Here is a 23,531-nt window from a genome sequence, read left to right on the forward strand (position 1 = left end):
TATTTCAAGCTGTATGACATAGATATTCTTTTCCATCCAACATCAGCTTCTACTATTTTTTTAAGGTTAGTATTTATTCATGTTGGCAAATTGTGAAATAGTTCATGTTGAAATATGTTGCATTACCTGTCATGCATTTCTAATGTTATTTTTTAGAATATATTCTGTCATCATTTTCAGTACATAAAAGTTTATTCAATGTATGCCTTTACCAAAGTTGGCCATAAGCACAGTGGGTACTAACTATCACTAAAGACAACACGACAATTACTCAAAATATATAGCCTTATAAATGTACAAGTCAATAAAATCTACTATGACTACATAGCTTTTCTTTGTGCAACACAGTCATATTTCATTTGGATCAATTCAAAATTGAGTGGTGTTTTGGGGGTAATGCTATGGTAACTGCAGTTCTGTTGTCCTCTGACAGTTGGTGTTGTAATGATGTGATTGGCAGTGTGTGGACGTCATGTTATAAGAGAAAAAAGAAAGTTAAAGTGACAGTGTTGGCTTTGAAATGGACTCAACCTATGAAAGTTAAAGTTTGTGCTGCAGAAACTGGTGTGGTAGTGGGATGATAATGATGATGAGGAACATGGCCGGTATTCAATGCTACTCTTAAAACCACAATTCTAAGTATATTTTACTCAGTATTTTGCAAAAGTAAAGTACTTATCCATCTTTGGTATTCAATTGCATTTTTTTTTGGCTAAATATTTTGCTTAAATGTAAGTCAGCCATCTACTAGTCTTAAGTCTACATATACAAAAATGATACGCACAGAAATACATTCACATATTTGGCACTATTTGGCTCAAAATTTATAACATCACAATGGGTATTAGTATTTACTTCAATTTGGATAAGGTAAATTCTGAGATCTGATCTGCATCAAGTTTAAGCATTTTGTTAAGCCAGCCAAATTGCTAAGTAAAATACTTACAAAATGAAAACTTAGAATTTAATAGGCGGCCGAGGTATTATTTTTTTTCCAGAGGACATGTTCAGATTTCTTGTTGACAAAGGATGACGACGTGATGATTATTTTGCATAACCTGGCTTATCAAAAAATATATTATGTATATTCCATTTCAGTGATAATTGCATTTTTGGGGAGGGGATATTACATATTTGGGGAATAGAAATGTTCAAAATTAATGCATACTTAACCTAATTACGCAGGGGGGGGGGGGGGGGGGGGCTCTGAGCTCTGTGATTTAAAAAAAAAGTCTTTTGCATGTTTTGCGAAGCCCGGGTACTGGGTTCTGAAAATTACCAAACAATTTGAAGGTACATATCAGACAAAAATGACTCAAAATTGTGATATTTGTGTATACCACGTCAATGGAATATGCGTTTTCAACCAAAATTCATAAATGCCTAATTGTTTTTAGTTTTGTTGAACTAAACTGATTTATTTTATGCTGTTACGAGAGTCCCAGCAAAGTTCGTTGAAAAAAAAAACAATGCAATACAAAAGTACAAAACCCAAGAATTATTAAAAAAAACACCACAAAGAGTTTCTAAACCAAAAATTAGACCATTTGGAGCTTTATTTGGGGAGTTAGAGGAATTGGTATAGTATACTAATTATGCACAAATGAGCATAATCAATTAATATCAATTTGCATGAAATAAGTAACTACACAATTTTGTGGATTATTACAAGCAATTGCAATCTATTTCTTCACTATTCATTGTTTTTAGAAACCTCATTGTAGACTTGCCTCATGCACCTCCTCTCAAGTTGGCTTCATCATTTGAATTATATTCTACACTTATCATTCTTTAAAAAAAAATCATTGTAGACTTGCCTCACCTCCTCTCAAGTTGGCTTTACCATAATATTCATTCTTTGTTAAAACATCATTTTACACTTGCCTCACCTCCTCTCAAGTTGGCTTTACAATACCCTTTTCGTTAAAACATCATTGTACACTTGCCTCACCTCCTTTCAAGTTTGCTTCTACATAATATCCATTATTTGTTAAAACATCATTTTACACTTGCCTCACCTCTCAAGTTGGCTTCACCATAATTTGTAGTACAGTTTATTCTTTTTAAAAACCTCCATTGAAACTTGCCTCGCCTCCTTTTAAATTTGTAGTAGGGTTTATTCTTTAAAAAAACCTCCATTGAAACTTGCCTCACCTCCTTTTAAATTCGCTTCACCATAATTTGTAGTACAGTTTATTCTTAAAAAAAACCTCCATTGAAACTTGCCTCACCTCCTTTTAAATTCGCTTCACCATAATGCAGTCTATTCTTTTTAAAAACCTCCATTGAAACTTGTTTCACCTCCTTTTAAATTTGTAGTACAGTTTATTCTTTTAAAAAACCTCCATTGAAACTTGCCTCACCTCCTTTTAAATTCGCTTCACCATAATTTGTAGTACAGTTTATTCTTTTTAAAAACCTCCATTGAAACTTGCCTCACCTCCTTTTAAATTCGCTTCACCATAATTTGTAGTACAGTTTATTCTTTTTAAAAACCTCCATTGAAACTTGCCTCACCTCCATTTAAATTTTGTAGTACAGTTTATTCTCTTTAAAAACCTCCATTGAAACTTGCCTCACCTCCTTTTAAATTGGCTTCACCATAATACAGTTTATTCTTTTTAAAAACCTGCATTGAAACTTGCCTCGCCTCCTTTTAAATTTGTAGTAGGGTTTATTCTTTTAAAAAAACCTCCATTGAAACTTGCCTCACCTCCTTTTAAATTCGCTTCACCATATAATGCAGTCTATTCTTTTTAAAAACCTCCATTGAAACTTGTTTCACCTCCTTTTAAATTTGTAGTACAGTTTATTCTTTTAAAAAACCTCAATTGAAACTTGCCTCACCTCCTTTTAAATTCGCTTCACCATAATTTGTAGTACAGTTTATTCTTTTTAAAAACCTCCATTGAAACTTGCCTCACCTCCTTTTAAATTCGCTTCACCATAATTTGTAGTACAGTTTATTCTTTTTAAAAACCTCCATTGAAACTTGCCTCACCTCCATTTAAATTTGTAGTACAGTTTATTCTCTTTAAAAACCTCCATTGAAACTTGCCTCGCCTCCTTTTAAATTGGCTTCACCATAATACAGTTTATTCTTTAAAAAAAACCTCCATTGAAACTTGCCTCACCTCCTTTTAAATTGGCTTCACCATAATTTGTAGTACAGTTTATTCTTTTTAAAAACCTCCATTGAAACTTGCCTCACCTCCTTTTAAATTCGCTTCACCATAATTTGTAGTACAGTTTATTCTTTTTAAAAACCTCCATTGAAACTTGCCTCACCTCCATTTAAATTTGTAGTACAGTTTATTCTCTTTAAAAACCTCCATTGAAACTTGCCTCGCCTCCTTTTAAATTGGCTTCACCATAATACAGTTTATTCTTTAAAAAAAACCTCCATTGAAACTTGCCTCACCTCCTTTTAAATTGGCTTCACCATAATTTGTAGTACAGTTTATAAAAACCTCCATTGAAACTTGCCTCTCCTCCTTTTAAATTTGTAGTACAGTTTATGCTTTTTAAAAGCCTCCATAGAAACTTGCCTCACCTCCTTTTAAATTGGCTTCACCATAATACTGTTTATTCTTTTAAAAAACCTCCATTGAAACTTGCCTCGCCTCCTTTTAAATTTGTAGTACAGTTTATGCTTTTTAAAAGCCTCCATTGAAACTTGCCTCACCTCCTTTTAAATTGGCTTCACCATAATTTGTAGTACAGTTTATTCTTTTTAAAAACCTCCATTGAAACTTGCCTCACCTCCTTTTAAATTGCATGGCTTCACCATAATACAGTTTATTCTTTTTAAAAGCTTCCATTGAAACTTGCCTCGCCTCCTTTTAAATTTGTAGTACAGTTTATTCTTTTTAAAAACCTCCATTGAAACTTGCCTCACCTCCTTTTAAATTGGCTTCACCATTATAATATTCAGGTAAGGTATATTCATTCTCTTTTTTAAACATCATTGTTCGCTATAAGCTTAATCCCTCACCTAGATCAATTGGCTATATATAATACCTTTTATTCTACATTATTCTTCCCTAAAAAAAAAACATTGTACTCCTGCCTCCCCTGATCTGACATTTGCCTCTCAACGTACTGTACATAGTGTTATTATCTCTTTATATCGGAAACTTCGTTTTACCGAATTGCCATGCACTCTCTCCGACGCGGTTTGTAGAACAGCATGGAATACTACCAGCCGATGGTACACACACACACACGTTATTTGACAACTTGTCTCTGTCCAGAGCCAAAGTTCCTCGCATATAACTTTCTGCATGCCAGCTGTACTCAGTGTGTATTGAACACGCACGACCACGATCTAATGAATATTCATCGGCGAGAGTGACGTAATTTTACGAGTCTCCTTTCAAACTTGGTTCATAAGTGCCTACCTTGAATTTGGGAGTGTGAATTTTACACTTGTTAACAAGTTAAGCACAGCAAGTAGGAAGAAAAAACCGTCAGAATGGGTGTCTGGTTGATGGATCACATTCGCCTCCTGCGAAAGGAAGGACTCTTTGGAAATTTGTCTATTTTGGTAAGGCATGAAGTTTCTGAAGTACTGCACACTCCGGTCTCCGTCTACTACATAGACGTACCGGTAGTGTAGTAGGATTCTAGGAAGCATCCTCAGTCCCATTCATGATTTTTTGTGATGTGTCTGCATATCATATACCCAGTTGTTGTGTGTCCGGACAGGTTGTGTGTCCGGATGATCAATTTTAGAAAGTCATTTGGAAAAAATTACAAGCGAAGTTTCATCAAATTTTAGTACAAAATTTTAGAAAATATTATAGAGAACAAAATAGAAGATGATTACAACTATTGAATTCATATTTTTAGTGTAATCTTAAGACAAAAAAGAAGGCTTCAAAAATATAAAGTGTCCGGACACCCGATCCCCCATCCTACAAGTCAAGAGATATAGGGCCTAGCTAATAACGCTAGAGAGGGCGTACTTCGTCCAATCCCTGTGGGTGTCACGCGTACGCGCGTAAAACATTCCCCATAGTCTTTAGACTTGTGCGTTAAAATGGCACTTTTGAAAAATTCATAAAAAATAAATGTGAAATTTAGAGGGGGTCGAATGTTTACTACCTTTGGCTTTGCCTCTGACTTGAGCCTTGAGGACTCCATGTCTGATATTTTGTAATATTTTGACATATACTTCTACAGACATGGGGCCTGTTGCATGACGAGATGAGCAATACGTAGGAAAGTCCTAGGACCATTCTTCCGAGATAGGAAGATTGGCGACAAATCAGCGCTTTCCGTTTCACGAAGGCAATTTTGTCTTTCAAGTCCGCGACATCGTTTGATATCGATATAGTATCGGAAAAATATTTAGTCTTCATCGTCACCTGAACCTTTTATTTCGGAATGACGACTTTTCATAAAATCATATATTTCAGTAAAATGGGATCAAATAATGTTTTATTTATTACTGATTGTAGAATTTATGGAGCGTACTTTATGAGGTAAAAAGAGGAAAAAAAATCAAGATTCACAAACAACTGGGGCGGTATTCTGAAAACCGTGTTAGCACAAAAACGGTGTTAGCTAACACGATTGGTATTCTGAAAATCGTGTTAGCATGAAAAACACGTGGCCCAACGCGCAACCCCCATACGCGGTGTTAGGGAGGAAGAAAACACGATATTGGTGTTAGCTAAAATTTTGTTCAAAGATAACACGAACATTTAACACTGCATTAAGGAGAGGTTAAGTTGTGGATGACGATGGCTGCACTTTTTCTAGCAGACGCAAACGTCAAAAAGAACATATACGAGCATATGTATATCGTCTGGCAGAATTTACTGTACTTTTCTTTCATTTTCCAGCTTTATTTTCCATCTACCTATCTCTCTACTAACAATGATAAAACAACATTTTCTTTGGAATATCCTGTGAAAATACACTTCAAATGCATCTTTGATTTTGATTAATTGAAATATTTATCATAAATGCTCATAAGTTATTTATTTGGTTACTTTTTGCAATATTATAAAAAAAGACGGATGGAGAGGAAGAAACTTTAAAACGTCTAAAAAACACAAACAGAAATTAAAAAGAATGGAATTGGCGATTTGGGAACTCTTCTATAATATTCACAATTTTTTTACCCTTTTTCAATGGTTATATAGTTCCAATAATTACACCTTTTTAACTCTCAATGCTTCTAGGTTATCCTTAATTCATCTATCCCACCAGTCAATCTATATGCTTCGGATCAGGGGGGGGGGCGGGCAAAAGTGATTTTTTTTTTTGGCTGATCGATCGCTATACGCATCCAATATTTTAATAAAGAAAAAAAATTACAATTTTGTATGTTTGATATTTCTATGTCAGATTTAATTTTTCTTAAGTGCTATTCATGCTTTTCAAAATTTACATTTCAAATATATTTTTTCATGAATTATGCTTGCCCTCATATTTTAGGGGCGATCGTCCCCTGCCTGCTCCCCAATCGACCGAGGCATCTGTCTCCTGTCATAATTTTGTATCCACGCCGTCTGACTCCATTCTGTGTTCTGTTCTGTGTATACACGTTGTATCTACATATGTGTGTAAACCAGTGAAAGAAGAATTTCCTCTATGGACAATATAGTTATTCAATTCAATATTTCAATTCAATTAAATTCTTAATTGTCACAATCACCCCTCCCTGTGTCTATTTCCAGCCCTAACTTTTATTTAGCTGTATGCGCTTACAAAATGATGTCACAATGCAGGTTTCGTGTCACCGAGCGCGCAATTCCCCTTTTCCCTGAAAATTTTGCGCGATTTGTTTCTTTAACAGCGCATTTGATTGGATTAAATAGATGCAGAGTGGGAGGAGCTGAAGATAACACGAAATGAGATAACATGCAGATAACACGCTTTTCAGAATACCGATTTGGGGGTATGTTAGGGGCGTGTTAAATCAGAGAGATAACACGATATTTAACACGAAAATTAACACGATTTTCAGAATACCGCCCCTGGATAAAATCGAAATTTTCATTATTTCCCTTATTAAGAACACGGTGTCCTTTTAGAGACACCTTTCATTGATATTTCAACGAAAGAGACCCTTGTCCGACATAAAAATTGATTTAACTAAGTAATTTCAACATTTTATTAGTTCAATATACTGATTTTTTCTAGAATACATATGCATGTATATAATGATGATTTTGCAAATTATGCGTTAATATGTTATCTGTTGAGGTAAAAATAGGGTTTGAATGGAGTAAATAAAATCAACAGTGTCTGATTGTATGAGACTTAAAAGGAAAATATGAGAGGCTGCCTGTGAGAAATCTAATTTATTTATTTTATTTATCAGATGTAATTCAAGAAATACAAATGTGAGTGTTTAGAGTATAAACATACCTCAGTTGCATGATGAGTAACCGAAGACAAGGAAAATATGAAAATTGCTGCAAACATGTCCAAGTGGATAAAGTAGTGCTTTGCAATAACAATTAAAACATAGAAAAAAGTGTGCAATCCGCAATGGAAAAAATACTATTTACAGAAATAATGCTAAATATTACAATGATCATAAACGTTGGTCATCTTTAAAGTTGATCACTTAATTTATGGAAGCTTATATAAGAATATAAGGTTTAAGAATATAAAAAATATATATGTTCAACATTTCAAAGTTGAGGAGTAGAGACTACATTATTGCTTTAAAGTATACACACAAAGAAAATTCACGAAAGTGATGATTATAGACAAATTATGTATGAATGGAAAGGTCTTGTCTTTTTATACACAAATATGTCACTAAAAAGTCTTATCGATGTCCTGGAAATGCAAGAAATGAAATTATTAGAGACCATTCTAAGCCCCCCAGCCGCCCCCCAGACCGACAGTTCACGCAGTGAAAACAGTCGAGAATAATGACGTCACACAATAATCGAGCTCATCATCCCTCTGTGCATAATACACTGAATCACCTTACTGACCTCTTCAATATCTTCCGAATTTACCGTTTTCTTCATGTAATGTGACATCCGAATTCTGTTTTCGACAACTTCAGACTATAAGGGAACCAGAACTGTGTTATTTTGCCCGTTTTTTATTGAATTGTGAACTGGAAAGATCGATTTTGTCCACTCGACAGTCTTCGTTGTGTTGCTCTACTAACTATTGAAAAACTCCAAGCTGCACGGTCCCATTCACTTGCTCCCGATGCATGTTGCAGGCTACGCTGTTTGATCCAGTCAAAAGTCAAGGTAAGCATGTTTGGAAACTGTACTTGTTCTGACGATGCATTCAGGTCAGATGACAGATACAGATCTGATATAAGTTTAGAATCATGCATTTTGGCATAACTACTATTAAAATTAAAAAGTTTTTATTTTAGAAATAATGTTTTTGTACAATTCCACCCAAGGCAAGGGTTCATTACATGCCGCCACGCACAGAAAAATCAAGCCATAGAAGTCGTGTGTTGTGGACCCAAGAAGTGAGATCCCAGACGCCTCCAGGCTAAGCACGCGCGACCCACTAGTTAGAAATCCACTGCCAAACGCGGTTCGTGGTGCGGGGTTCGTATACTTAATACGTGTGAGTGGCACAATTCCAGCAGATTTTTTCTTCAGATTTCTAAAACTGGTCAGGACTCGGGCAGGCAATTAAATTATTTAGGAGCACTGAGTGGTATGGACTATGGCTGAAAATCTGCTGTTTCAGAGGAATGTTTAAGTTTTTATTATACACAGAATTATATCACCATGATGCCGATGTCATGAAGCCAGACAAATTGTCAGCAGTGATTACCCTGATTCCTGGCCAAAATCACTCACACGTATTGCGAGGTTAGTATTAGTATACTACTAGTACGTATTGCGAGGTTAGTATTAGTATACTAACCACGAACCGCGTTTGGCAGTGGATTTCTAACTAGTGGGTCGCGCGTGCTGGGATCTCACTTCTTGGGTCCACGACTTCTATTGCTTGAATTTTCTGTGCGCGGCGGCATGTAATGAACCCTTGGGTGGGCCAAAATTAGAGTCTGGTGTTTCTTTCTGATTAGAGTGTTGCTGCATATATGTATGCGTAATGCCTTCAACAATGAAGATAAATGCAATCTTTGTAATGACACAGAGACTCAGAGAGCACCGTACCTCAAGTGATGTTTGTGTAGTCTCCACTTCACTACTGGAGTACTGCTACAGCCTACACTACGCTACACACTTACCCGGGTAGGTGTGGCGTACATGTACGGTAGTGTAGCGGTAGTGAAGTGGAGTGGGGCCTACACAAACATCACTTGAGGTAGAGCACCAGTGTTCTGAGTGGAACTTTTCAGGTGTCTAAACCTACTATCATTTGTTGTTGACCGGGAATTACATGCCACCGCACGTCATCAATCATCACGATAATTAAATTCATACTTTGATTTGATTATTTAAACTATTTCTTTTTTTCTCTCTTCTACACACAGATCTGCACAATTGCTAACTCTGGTGACTTCTGGTCTCTGCTTGCTACCTCAATCTGGGAGATTCCATCATGTCCTTTTACTATGATTTGGATATAGCCATTTTTTTCTTCACTCTTTCCAGGACCTACGGTTTGCAAGTTGTGGAATGATAATGATACAAAAGAAAAAATTTCTTTATCAATCTTGGAAACAATTTTGAGCACAGTTTTGGAGAGAACTAAGAAATTTTACTCGGACAGGAATACAGCTTGTCAAAAATAATAACACACAATTTAAAACGAAAGAACAATTTTAATGTTACTAGGGCATTTTGCGAGAAATGTTATACTCAATCACACGTCCCAAATCAAGGGAAAGTCCTTTGATTAAACATGTAGTTGAATTGCGATTGCAACTCGACCTTATTACGCTTAAATTTGAATTTAAGACTTACGCTTGATTTGCAATTGAACATAAGTTTCTTGCAGTGCCCCATAATTATGTTTTGTTATCAGATATTTAACGTGCTGATTTTTCTCGAAAGGTATAATATATTTGTCCTTTTAAACGGTATTTGAATATGGGTACGCCTTTTATTTGTTTTCCACAATATTTATTGCATGTATGAACAGAAGTGAAATATTTATTGTGAAGCACTGTGAATGTTGTGTGATGGTTCATCATCAGACTGAAAGCCTGGTGGGTGTGAGGAAGTGGCTTGGATGAAAGAAAAGTGAACATGTGTCCAATTACTGATTTGCATATTCTAAGACAATTTTGTTTCTGGATAAATTTTGCTATGCATTCCCTACATTAAGAGTAAAGGAGAAGTCCACGCAATCAAAAATTCATTTGAATTTAAAGAAAAATAACAAGATATTGCAGGAAATTTCATAAAAATTACTATTTTAACAGTTCCGTAAATATAACCTATTGTGATCAGATGAAGAGTTTCCTATCGTCAAATCTGCAAAGAATAAAAAACAAAATGCCACAAAAAATAGAAACGAATGTGATGTGAGTGACAACTCTAATTTGCATATCATTGTTTTGTGTATATGACTGTTTTGAGTAAAAACAACAAGGGAAATCACTCTATTCAAATAATTTTTAGTTGATGTGGACTTGACTTTTAACTCTACCCCTCCCATCCCAAATAAGAGTAGAAATAATCTAATCAAGAACTTGAAAATCAAAAGCAGCAATTAAGAAGCAAGATTTGATAAATACAGGTCTGAATAGAATTTCACAAGAAAATAAAAAGAGAAAAAAAAGATGGGTAGGGACGGGGAAGGAATAAAAAAAAAATACCCAGAAAAAAAAATCCGAGTTTCGAACCAGGGTCCTCGCACATGTCAAAACAATGGCCAACGCATTTGGCCACAGACCATCGCTCTAACAGGAAGGCATTTTTAAGATATATGAAAGAAAGTCCGCTCGCCGCTGTTTCCTAATAATGCTTCGGCAATTCAACTGCAATTTCAGTCATTTCGCGATGGATATTGCCGTGTTTTTTTTGTGATTCCTGACTTTGCTACTTAATGAAATTTCATAATTTTTGTTCAGTCATAAAGAAGAATGTCTATGCTTTATATTGACTATAACATTAATGTGACGCAAGTGTGATTTCTACGTGAAAATATGCTTTGTTTATTCACCTATATTTCTTGAAAAAAAAAAAAAATTCTAAGCTAAATATCGGTCACCAAAATACGTTAAATGTGCACTTTTTTTCACTGTTCAGTAAATTCAAACTTTTATCTATATAACAAGACCAATCTTAAGAGGAATAAACAATTCTAAGAGCAAAAAACGCTGATTGGAAAGATCGTCTCCAATGGGCTGCTGTCAGCTCAGCTGCTCACTGCTCATTGTGTGACGTCACTCAGCTGGAGCTCGCAAGAGGACCGGTGGAAGGCAGAAATATGGCATGAAAATAAATCATTTTTGAGAGCTGATTTCTGCAATCTCTGATCCCTATTTTGAAAAGTGAAGTTATATATCTGATTAGTAATACTTCCCCTTTACAATGATGACCACATAAAGTCATTATAAAATACTTTTGATTCTTTGGATGTATACTTTAACATTACATAGGGGCCGAAAGGGGCCTACCCTACGATTATGGACTTTCCATAATCTTTTCTTTAATGAACTAGCTTATCTTCATTTGTAATGATTGTGATGGATTTGTATAAGCTATAGGCCTAATCTGTATCTTAAATTCAATTAGCTATTTTGTTACTGCAGATTTTTTGTTTTGTTTCACTGTTTCACATCTCAATTAGTTAGCCCAAATCCGACAATTAATTTTAATTTATTAAAATTAATCCCAGCAAAAAAAAATAATTGTAATGAAAATGAAATAAAAATAAATGAATGACTTACCATGTTTAACATTTTAGTTTTGTATCGTGTTTTTTTTTGCTGAACGTTATAAACACGTTTTTTACCTTACATAATTTCTTTTAAAGAAATTTGTTTTCATGTTGTTTAATTATCTATAATGAGAAAGCATGAGGGGTCAGAGAGATAGTGCCGCCCATTTCGATATTTCAAAAAAAATAATGGAAATGGGGTGGGGATAGGACGGAGAATAAAAGAAAACATATTAAAAAAAATATTTGGGCCTACATTACCCCCGGACATAATGCCCGGATAAGTTAAAATGACATCTGTTTATGGTCGTCTTGCCGTGCAAAAAGACGACCTGAAATTGATGACAACTAGCCCCCATATAAAAAGAACTTGGCGCCATCCCAGATAAAATGCATCAGTGTGCAACCCCCCAAAATGTTTAAAGGTGATATGTCAGTGTGGCTTGCCGTAAATGCATTTTCTGTCAATGCCGACGGTGGCGGGCGGTGTGCAAAGAAGATCATGCCAACGTAGGACAAGTCTGGAGGTGTCTTTCCAAGGACCATTCTTCGTATCGCCCAAAATCGGCATTGTGAAACAGTTGAGCGATATCTCGTTCTTACGTAGAATGGTTCTACGAAAGACCCTTTCATGCAACAGGCCCATGGAGTCTTGAACCGCCAGCCGTATAAGAGACACATGTACACAAAGATGGATTTCCCTAGGAAATCCATATTTAGAGGTCGAATTTTTTTTTATCTATGAACGTTCAGGCGCCTAATGCGTATAAAGGGATAAAAATTATTTCACTAGATCTATAAATGGTAAAAATGAGACGTTTCTTACCAGACTGATCTCCCGTAGATCCCTCGATCCATTTGTCAACAAAGCAAAGACAATAGGCCTGACTCTTGAACCGCTTCGTTATGACATACATCCGGTTAGCGATGCCATTTTGAAGAACAATTTATAGATAAAAATTATTATTTCACAAATACTTGAATTTAATACGTGATTATAAATAATTAGCAGTATTATACTAATTATTTATATTCACGTATTAAATTCAAGTATTTGTGAAATAATAATTTTTATCTATAAATTGTTCTTCAAAATGGCATCGCTAACCGGATGTATGTCATAACGAAGCGGTTCAAGAGTCAGGCCTATTGTCTTTGCTTTGTTGACAAACGGATTGAGGGATCTACGGGAGATCAGTCTGGTAAGAAACGTCTCATTTTTACCATTTATAGATCTAGTGAAATAATTTTTATCCCTTTATACGCATTAGGCGCCTGACAGTTCATAGATAAATAAAATTCGACCCTACAAACCGATTTCACCCTCTAACTATGGATTTCCTAGGGAAATCCATCTTTGTGTACATGTGTCTCTTATACATATATGGCCGGCGGTTCAAGACTCCATGTCTGTAGAAGTATATGTCAAAATATTGAAATATATCAGACATGGAGTCCTCAAGACTAGGTCCTACCTACCTTTGGATAGGATATATATCTGAGATTCCATATCTGACCAGAGAATGGTATCGTAGCCAGCTCATTTAAAAAATGAATTATGAAATTTATGAAGATAACTATGATGGGATCAAATTCATCAACTGAAACAGTAAAATAGCCCAAATTCTTCCGTCAGTCAAAAAATAGTTCCAAATGATATATCGTCCCAATTTGGGCAAAGGAAGTTCAGTAGTTACCATTTCTAGAATCAGTATTAGATTTTGAATCATATTCATACACTTTTGTCAATCAGCAATATCAAATTGAAAAAAATTTGAATGGGTTGGGTCGAACGAATATCTTTAGCCCTCCTGATGTAATTAGGCTCATGGAACCTGTGATTAAGGGAGACCGGCCGCCATTACTCGATAGGTCTTTGCAGCTTGCCATGCGCGTACAGTATGGGGCATGATGTACATGATGTATACGAATGAGCACAGAACAGGAAAAAATGATGACATATTACTAGCGCGAAAGCAAAATTGTAAATATTGCACTGGATTAAAGTTCAAATTAACAAAAATACTGTCAAAACTGAGGACAAAAATGCCTATATAACTAAGCCTATCTACATTTATGCATCCTTATAATTCCTTATTCAATCTACAAGAACAGCAAAAGGCTAAAACAGAAAATTAACTAAATTTTATGCTTTCTTCCCAATTTGTTTAATGTTTCTTTTACATTTGTTCCAGGCAAACCTAGTGAAAACTGCTAGTGAACAGAATACTGAATTGTTGACAGTGGCGGAGAGATATCAACTATTGGTCTACTATGCAGATGCACTGTATGAAGAACAGGAGTACAAGAGGGCTGAGGTACAGTCATTTGTTCTTATATATGCAAGGGTTGTGATTAAAAAATACTTTTTTTTGTTTTGAAAAGAGTGGGGTTTTTGTTGTTGTTGCTTTGTTTGAAAACATTAGATGATTTTTAAAACATGTTTTGAAACACATTTTTAAACAAAGTGTATAAATGTACCAACCCTGCTTACATGAGTATTATATGAAAGCCTAAACATTCAAGGTCTATCTTGTGATAGATCTCATGTATTAATGTCATCATGCTGCCATCTTACAGGCTGAAGCCTTTACCTTGCATGTGTGTTGCTGATCTTCAGCTGGCACATCCCTTACTGGGGGGGGGGGGGGGGGGGGGGGGCACTGTGAGATTACGATGTCATATGCATAAAGTCTATTGAATTACAAGTCTTATAGAGTGCAATTGATTACAATTGGGTATGGAAAGCCAGCAACATTTTAAATGTATGTCAATTTCATCCAAGCACATTGCTATGAGAAATCTCTTTGCTTGGAATATTCATTGAAAAATTCTGTATTCATTGAATTTCAATAAAAAATATACATGTCATTCTGTCATTAGTAAAATGGAGCAGTTAACAAGGTAAGATATAAGATTAAAGATGAAGTTTGCTTGTACGCGTGTATCATCGATTTTACCAATCAGTTTGATATACATGTAGGGGGTAAGGTGTTTGCCATATAGATGACAAATTATGGTGGTGCTGGCTCTCCATACTTTGAATTGATTTTTATGGATCGCATTTTTTTCTTAAAGATGGGTCACAGTTTGCAAATTTAAAGAAAGAGCAATTTGAAAGAATCAGACTGGAACCATTAAAGAAAATAAATCTTTGGTATGGGATATACAAGTCGGTGTGATCCAGAAATGTATATTTTTTTGTTACCGTGATGAGTTTCATTTTATTCAGGGTATGTACCGGAAAGCTTTGCAGCTAAAAAAGATGATCAACAAGTCCAAGGTCAAAGGCCAAACTCAAAGCAGTCAACAATCAGATGATAACCTACCTTCAGAGCTAGATGTCAGGTTTCGTATCTACCAGTGTCACAACAGTCTTAAAAACCATCGAGAGGCCCTCGCTGTGGTGAGTCACTAAATCTTTGTATAACGGATGCATCTAGCGAATTCTGTTATTTAGTATTGTTATTTCTTTTGAGTACTTGTATCAATAATCCTCATTCTTCCTTTTCATTTATCTTAAGAACCCACATGAATTTCAGAGGGATATAAAAGAATGTAATTGATTACAACATCTCTCTATCTGAAAGTTGTTTATGTATGTTTATCAAATTGATAGTTGAATATCCAAGATCGAAATAATCACTCAGCCTAATACCTTGACTCGGGCTGTTGGTCCTTGGTCAGTATTTTCCCTTTGTGGATGTTTGTGAGTGTCTGCCTACACTGGTGCCCACATTCATCTAGCTATGCTTTTTTTTTCAAATCAAGAATGTTACAAGGTCAATAGCTACAATATTCTTTACCTATGGTCAGCAAAACGTACTCTTTGGTCACTGTTTATAAGATGTGAGGTGGTTTCCAACATCTGCAACTTATTTACTTCCCATAGCTTGATCAACTTCAGCCAAATTAAACTGATGTAGCTTTGGCATGTTTGTGAACAGATCTTTGTTCTTATAAGTGCATAGTTAAAAGTACATGTAGGATTGGATTGTTTCTGAGATATGAAGAGAGCCATGATGGCAATCCTCAGTAAAATAGTCAAGTCCTTTTACAGTTAATGTTCACTTCATTTCCTGTTCATTTTACATTTGTATGATTGGTATTGGTAATCTCTTCTTCTTAAGCTTGAGAGTATTCCTGCTAAGATGCGAGAACCCAAAGTGAACATGGCCCTGGCTAAGCTCTATCAGAAGATTGGAATGGAGAGATCTGCTATCTATGGTTACAAAGAAGTACTGAGGTAATGACTTCATATGGTAGATGGGGAATGTTCATTATCAATTTCGATGAAGGGTGATTCCATACGTGTCGTACAGGACTTTTAGAGAACATTTGACAGTTTTTTGACAAGAAAAACAAAAAATATTCCAGTAACTAAAGGTGATCATCAAGTACTACCAGAGTGTTAGGAAAACCAAGACTTAACATGACTTGAATTCACATCCTGTATAATACATATTTAAAATAGTAATGTGTCGTACGGACGCAGAAAAAGTGGCTTTTTTAGAAACCTGAAGTTTGTACTCTAAAGTCTGTGAGTTGGACAGATAATTTTCATAGAAACTGAACTCAAATTGATATTCAATTACCCAAGAACAAACACATCTATGAAAGAAAGCAAAATAAACATTCATGAATAAATAAAGCAAATTACAATTTTCAAGAACATTGTGGCGTATGGGACACTCAAAATGTGTCGTACGGGACATCTCTAAATTGAAGCCAAACTTTCTTAGTTTATGTCTCTTTGACTTCTTCAATCACTTTATTTGGCTGATGATAATGATAATCCTATCAGACTAAAGACATTCATTATGTTAGAAACTGCTATTGGCTGAATATTTCTGTCAATATATCATAAAGAAAATAATGTGTAGTACGGGACACTTGCGTGTTGAACAGGCACTTGAGTGTTGTACTGGAAAGCCTGAAAAAAACAATGAACTTTTTATCAATCAGAAGGGGAGCATTGCCCCTAAATTCTTCCTTTTTAATGAAAAGCATTTTAATAAGTAGTCATTCAGGACAATATAATTAAGTAACCTCAATATATACAATTGGTAGCAATATATTATCTTTTTTTTTTTCATGATGGGAAATGTACAATGGTTCACAGCATTTTTACGAGCTGAAAACAATGTGTCGTACGGGACAACTTTTAATAGGACAATTATTGAAAAATGAAGGGCAGTAATTAGATCCGTATGGGATAAATCGATCACCCATGGGTCAAAGATAGAGAAACTGATATTGTGAAATTGCATCATCAAAAATAAAATTGTAGGAAAAACTTTTGCATTTTCATGTGACGTACGGGACATTGCCAAAAATAGGTTCGGAAAATCAGGGCTGCCCCTATTATGGATCATGAAAATGTTGTAGATATTATTTGGAACCATCAATGATACATTATTCCATTGACCTGCAATATTTTTAATCTTCTCCTCATTTGCCAATAATCGTTTCAGGTAGTGTTTGTACTTGACTATTTAATTAGCAAAATTATTGAAAATTGAAAATTCCATTGTTTCCCCCCAAAAAACTATATCTGACTTCACTTTTGGGTTAAAACTCATAATTTTCATAGAATTTAGGTATCCTGGTAAAATATTACACTAATTATGACTTATTGAAAGCATGTTGAAATTTATGATATTTTTGAAGTGTTAGTGTGGAATCGCCCTGAAATGATTAAGTGATATTGGTACAATGATGAATATTAAAAAAAATCTTTTTGATTGAGTGATACTGTTTCAGCTGGAATTCTATGTTAGTTTTATTTTCATGAAAAAATTTGCCAGCATCACAAAATTCTCATCTTCTGAACTATTTTCATTTTGAACCGAAGTTGAGGATAACAAATATTGTATGCTGAATTTCAAATGAAAGTTTTACATACATCTTTCTTTCCATTGAATTAAAAGCTCATCATGATGTACAAATATTATGGGGCTGAATCTTCCATTCTTTTACAACAATAAATGAAAAGAATGATTTCTTTTTCTTTTCTTTAAAAATCTCTACATTCTTCTGATGAAAAAGGAAAGGGTATATGTAATTTAGTATTATTAAGGCATCCTCATCAATGGTCAGCCAAGTATAAACACTTGTTTCCATGCATATTTACTGCTACAGGCAATGTCCTCTGGCTCTACAAGCTGTTCTTGGTGTCCTGTCACTAGGGGTCAGAGGAACAGAGATAGCTGCCTTCACAGTCCATAGCATGCCCAGCGGTGCAAACATGGAATGGTAAGAAAGACGGTCAATATAAAATTCCCAACGTAGGACCTATGTGACGGTAAAAAAGGTAGTCAATATAACATGCCCAACGTAGGAAGTACAGAATGTTAAACCCCAGTGCACACTACGCGATTTCACTACGATCCGATTGCAACAATATCACAGTGTGTGTGACAATCTACAAATGCAGCAGCAACTGCGACCCGCTTTGTTGCGCAGGATCGCAGACTGAATCCCAGACATATGATATGTCAAATCTTTCTGCAATTTTTCTGCGAGTTTGCTAATTTCAGCCAATCAGATTTGTCCTAGACGATGACGTCATGGCCAATTTGCTGCGGTGCAGACAACATACACTAAAAAAAAGGTGCCAGGAGATGCTGTGCACTGCAGAGCTTGTTGCAATGTATGGCCTGCGATGCGATTGGAATGGTAAGAAATAAGGTCAATATAACATGCCCAGCATTGCATGCATTATTGGTAAGAATGATGGTCAATTAGATGCCCAGAGTAGCAAGCGTAGAAATGTAAGAATACCGCTCAACATATTAGCATTGAGAACGCTAATAATATCTTAATGTTATAAAAGGCTCGGTGGAGAACAGTTCATAAGGGCTGGGTAAATTATAATTTGTATTTTTATTTTTACCGATAAGGCTCACATCACCATTGTTTATCTGTGCATATCAAAGTAAAGGCAATCCAAATTTAGAAAGGATTTCAATAAATGTCAAAGCAAAATTCAAGTGAAAATCTAATTTCTGGAGATATTCTCAAAATCAATGAAGTTAATAATTGCTGTCAGATTGTCATAGATCTAGATGTAGTAAGTTCTGACATAGTAAGCCAAATTGTGTTTTTTTCCAGGTTATCCTTTTGGTTGAAAGGTCATGCCTACAGCGCTAGTAAGGAGTACAGCAAGGCAATCAGTACCTTCAAAGCTCTTGAGAGTGGGGTAAGTAGCTTTTACAGTGGTCATCTACACCGTCTGGCCCATATTCTGAAGTCGAGTTTAACTTAGGCCATGGTCTTACTCTGTACTAAAATTATGAGAAGCCAAAACTCTCCATACTTTTTTTAAATATTGTAGTTTTCTTTAATATGTTCCCTGTACTCTTTCATTATACTTAAATGGTGAAGAAAACTGATTCAGGCAGTTATGAATGTAAAATGAGCTGATGAATCAAACCTGTAAGTACTGTTAGAGATTTGTTTTACAATTGGCTTTCCATAATTTTTGGTTTTAACTTTAATAAGTATATAGTATATGCGTAATTCAAAGTTGATAGAAAATATCGAGCATGAGCATGCGCAGTTCTGCCCATGAAAGTATATCGAAAAATATACAGAGCTACAAGAAAAGTATACGGAGCTAATTGCAGCGATGTGTTTTCCTATTGAAATTATACTTTGTCACATGATCACGAATTGACCAATCTTTAATCTAGAATACTCATGAATATTCATAAGAGGGATATAATTATGTTTAGCTCTCTCTACATTGATCAGTATAATTTTTTATTACCGCCTTTGTTGTTTATATTACACAGTGTGTTGAGAGAAAACACAGATGTCCTTTGTTGTTTGGCAGAGAATTATTTCATGTCCGGTGATATGGCTACAGCATCTACCATCTACCAAAACTTTTAATGTATATAAATGTTTAGCTCTCTCTACATTGATAAATATATTTTTTTATTACCGCCTTTGATGTTTATATTACAGAGTGTGTTGAGAGAAAACACAGATGTCCTTTGTTGTTTGGCAGAGAATTATTTCATGTCCGGTGATATGGCTACAGCATCTACCATCTACCAAAGGGTATGTACATTTATCACATCATATCATCGCATAGTATGGTGGCTCATTTAAACAAGACATTAATTAAGGTTTATCACTGGTCATCCACCAAGGATTAAGTACATTTCACAGTCCTTGTGCCCTTCATGTGATGTCACTCTCTGCACATTAATCCTGAAAGGTTGTTCTACAGCAGCTTACATAACAACCTGCATCAGTCTCCTATTCTAAGAGATTGCAGACCTCAAGATCTATTAAACACTACCGGTTTCTTGGGATCTCACTGCGAGTTCCGATCCATATTCTTCCGTGTTTTGGAACCCTCTTTCAGTTACATATTTCTTTAATGTATTCATTCTCACTTGCAGTGCATGGTATCTTACAAAATGGGGTTGACCCACACACAGAGTGTATAATGATTTATTGTTTTAATTTAAACTTGCACAGTAAAGAAACTGCTGAGGTATTTTTCATTGTAATCAATATATCAGGGCTCGACACTAGCGCCGGTCCGACGGTCCCAGACCGGTAAAAATCGCTGTCGGGCCAGTAAAATTTCAGAAATAGGAAGATTTACTGGTCCGACATGACCAGTAAAAAATATCATTGTCGGGACAGTAATTTTTCCAAAAATAGCAAGATTTAAGGGTCCGACATGACCAGTAATAAAAACCATTGTTGGGCCAATAACTTTTCTAGAAATGGTCAAATTCACTGCAAACCATTTTCCCCCGTTAAATTCTGTCATTCACACACAGAATACACACAGAATGAATCGCACGCAAGTGTTACTAAAGTGTGCATGTAGCCAGCCACACAACCCACGTGGTAAATTCTCTACTGGCTGCGCGAACGAAGCTTGGCTAAACTCTGGCAGAAATCTCTCACAGAACTGTCAAAATTCACGATTCATACTCATGAAAGGCTCTTATAATGTCCATATTTTCTAAAATTTGGAGTAACTCTGTCATTTGTAAGCAGTAAAAGGAGAAATTTTCACTTCTGTTTTGGTTCAAACAGATCGGGTTTCGGGTGATATCGTCTGAATACATAATAGCCCCACATATGCATTTATGTGTGTGTGTTGATACACTTGGTTTCTTTCTTTCTTTCGTAGCTATTTTAATTGAGCCAAAAGAAACTGATAAATTATTTGATAGTTTTAGCTTTCTTCTTCTGTTTTCTTCCTATCTTTCTTTCCTAATTTCTTTTAAATCTTTCTTTGTTTCTTCCCTCTCTTCTTTCAATTTTTTGTAACTGTCTTTCTTTTTTTTCTTTAATTCGTTCTTTCATTCTTTCTATCCTTTTTAAAAATATTTTTCTCTATTTCTTTTTTCTCTCTCTCTTTCTTTCTTTCTTTTTTTTGGGTGATATTTTCCTTTCTTTAATTCTTGAGTCCATCCATCCTATATTCATCTCTTCTCTTCTTCCTTTCTTTCCTTCCTTCTTTTTACCCTTTTCTTTCCTTCATTCTTTGTTACTTTCTTTGTTTCTTTCTTTCTTCCTTCCATCCATCCATCTATCATTTATTTACCCTTTCTTGTTCTTTTATTTTATTTCTTCCTTCTTTCAGCCCTCTCTCTCTTAAATTCATTTCTTCCTTTCGTCTATCTGTCTTGTTGTTTCCTTTTCCCTTTGTTAAATCTATCCTTTTACCTTTCCTTTTTTTTTGACTGCTTGCTTCCTTTCTCTCCTTTATTCTTTGTTTGCTTGCATTTATTTCTGCGTTCAAAAACACAATACAAAAATATTTACAATTACAATATACAAAATAATTCACAATATAAACAATGTAATCATATTACATGATAAATACAAATAAGAGTGTGAGTATAAATTAATATTTTATAAATGTAAACATATATATATAATGTAATAAATGAACGCAGGAGACCACCATCGTGAGCGGTTAGGCTTGAATTGATGGCTGCCTCATAAAAAGATTCGTGACTTAGATTGATATTTACTGGTCAAGTGGGTGCATTGCAGGTGCAGGTGCTGTATAGCAGTTGAGTAAAATCAGAATGTTAAATAGCGAATGTGGATATTTGAGTGAATGTTTTAATTTGGTGCGAGGGGTTGATAAGATTGAATGATAGTTTTCTTTAGAGTGGCTTTTAATGAGTATATGGTTGAACAAGTTTTAATATTGTTTGGAAGATCATTCCAAATGTCTGGACCATGATGTCGAATTGATTTAGAGGCAATTAACAGTCTGGGGTTAGAAAGATGAAAGTTTCCGGATATGCGCGTTGGGTAAGTATGGACAGAACTATTAAATTTAAACATGTTATCAAAAGACGAAGGGAGCAGATTGTTAATATATTTAAACATAATTATAGCTATTTAGATAGTATATAAGTCGGCAATTTTTAATGTCTTTTGTTTAAAAAATAAAGGATCGGTGTGAGCCAAAAAATGCGATCCTGTACAAATGCGAATTGCTCTTTTTTGTAATTTAGAAATAGAAGTAAGTTTTGTGGAACCACAATTAGCCCAAACAACGTTACAATATGTTATATACGGGAGTATTAACGAATTATACAATAGAAGTAAAGTTTTATGAGGTAAAATAAATTTCAACTTGGAAATTATTCCAATATTTCTCGAGATACATATAATGATATGGTGCAGATGTTCGTTCCAAGACAAAGCTTGATCTATGATGATGCCTAAAAATCTAGAGTGAGTCTTCCGCTCTAATGGTGTACCGTCAATCTGTAAGTTAATTGGAGTATCGGTAATATGAGAATGTTTAAAATGGATGAAGTGGGTCTTTTTTGAGTTCAAGGATAGTTCGTTTGCTTTAAACCACTGTGAAACTTTAATCAATTCAAGATTTAATATGTTGTTTAGGGAAGTTATATTTTTATGAGAAAAAAAGATATTTGTGTCGTCAGCAAATAATACAAATGATAGAATAGAAGATGTGTTGATAATATCATTGACATATAATAAAAATAAAAGCGGGCCTAGAATGGAGCCTTGAGGGACACCACATTGAACTGAAAGTGAACTAGAATCGTTGCCATTAAATGTGACATATTGTTTTCGATTTATTTAATAATCTTTAAACCAAAGGAGTGATTGAACTCGTATACCATAATAATTAAGTTTTGAAAGTAAAATATTATGATTAAGTGTATCGAACGCCTTACTGAGGTCACAAAATATACCAATGACATGCTCTTTGTTAGCTATGGCGTTTGTTATTTTATCGTAAATTTGAATTAAAGCCAAGTTTGTTGAATAATTTTTTCTGAAGCCATATTGATTAGAAATTAATAAATTGTGTTTGTTGATAAATTCATAAAGTCTATTATATACTATTTTCTCGAGGATTTTGGATATACTAGGGAGTAGAGATATAGGGCGATAATTGCTTATTTCATGAGGATTGTCTTTTTTAAAAATTGGATTGACTTTGGCGATTTTGAATAAGTCAGGAAATATACCTTGTGATAGAGATTTATTAAAAACATGACTAAGAGGGTTTGCAAGCGGGTGAATTATTTCTTTTAAAAGAGACATACTAATTTTATCATGCCCATGATATTTTGAGCTATTAAGAGACCTTGTAATGTTGAGAATTTCTGTGGGGTTCGTAGGGTTCAAGAAAAATGAATGTGGATTAGGTTCGGGTAGATAATCCGTGAAATGCGCATTTTGGCTATTGATCT

At 34.9% G+C, this 23,531-nt stretch overlaps 1 protein-coding gene across 1 annotated transcript in view; it reads left to right on the forward strand.

Annotated features, from left to right (window-relative positions):
- Positions 1-4,371: 4,371 nt before the first annotated feature.
- LOC129281865 (anaphase-promoting complex subunit 7-like) overlaps positions 4,372-23,531 on the forward strand; it is a 39,155-nt gene continuing 19,995 nt past the window's right edge. The window contains exons 1-7 of the mRNA XM_064114975.1: positions 4,372-4,546; positions 14,001-14,123; positions 15,038-15,211; positions 15,936-16,051; positions 17,947-18,060; positions 18,919-19,006; positions 19,777-19,872. Coding sequence (XP_063971045.1) covers positions 4,475-4,546; positions 14,001-14,123; positions 15,038-15,211; positions 15,936-16,051; positions 17,947-18,060; positions 18,919-19,006; positions 19,777-19,872 — 783 coding nt within the window. The 5' untranslated portion in view covers positions 4,372-4,474. The remainder of the gene's footprint in view (positions 4,547-14,000; positions 14,124-15,037; positions 15,212-15,935; positions 16,052-17,946; positions 18,061-18,918; positions 19,007-19,776; positions 19,873-23,531) is intronic.

This window comes from Lytechinus pictus, chromosome 2 (assembly GCF_037042905.1).
Source record: "Lytechinus pictus isolate F3 Inbred chromosome 2, Lp3.0, whole genome shotgun sequence".
Lineage (NCBI taxonomy): Eukaryota > Metazoa > Echinodermata > Echinoidea > Temnopleuroida > Toxopneustidae > Lytechinus > Lytechinus pictus.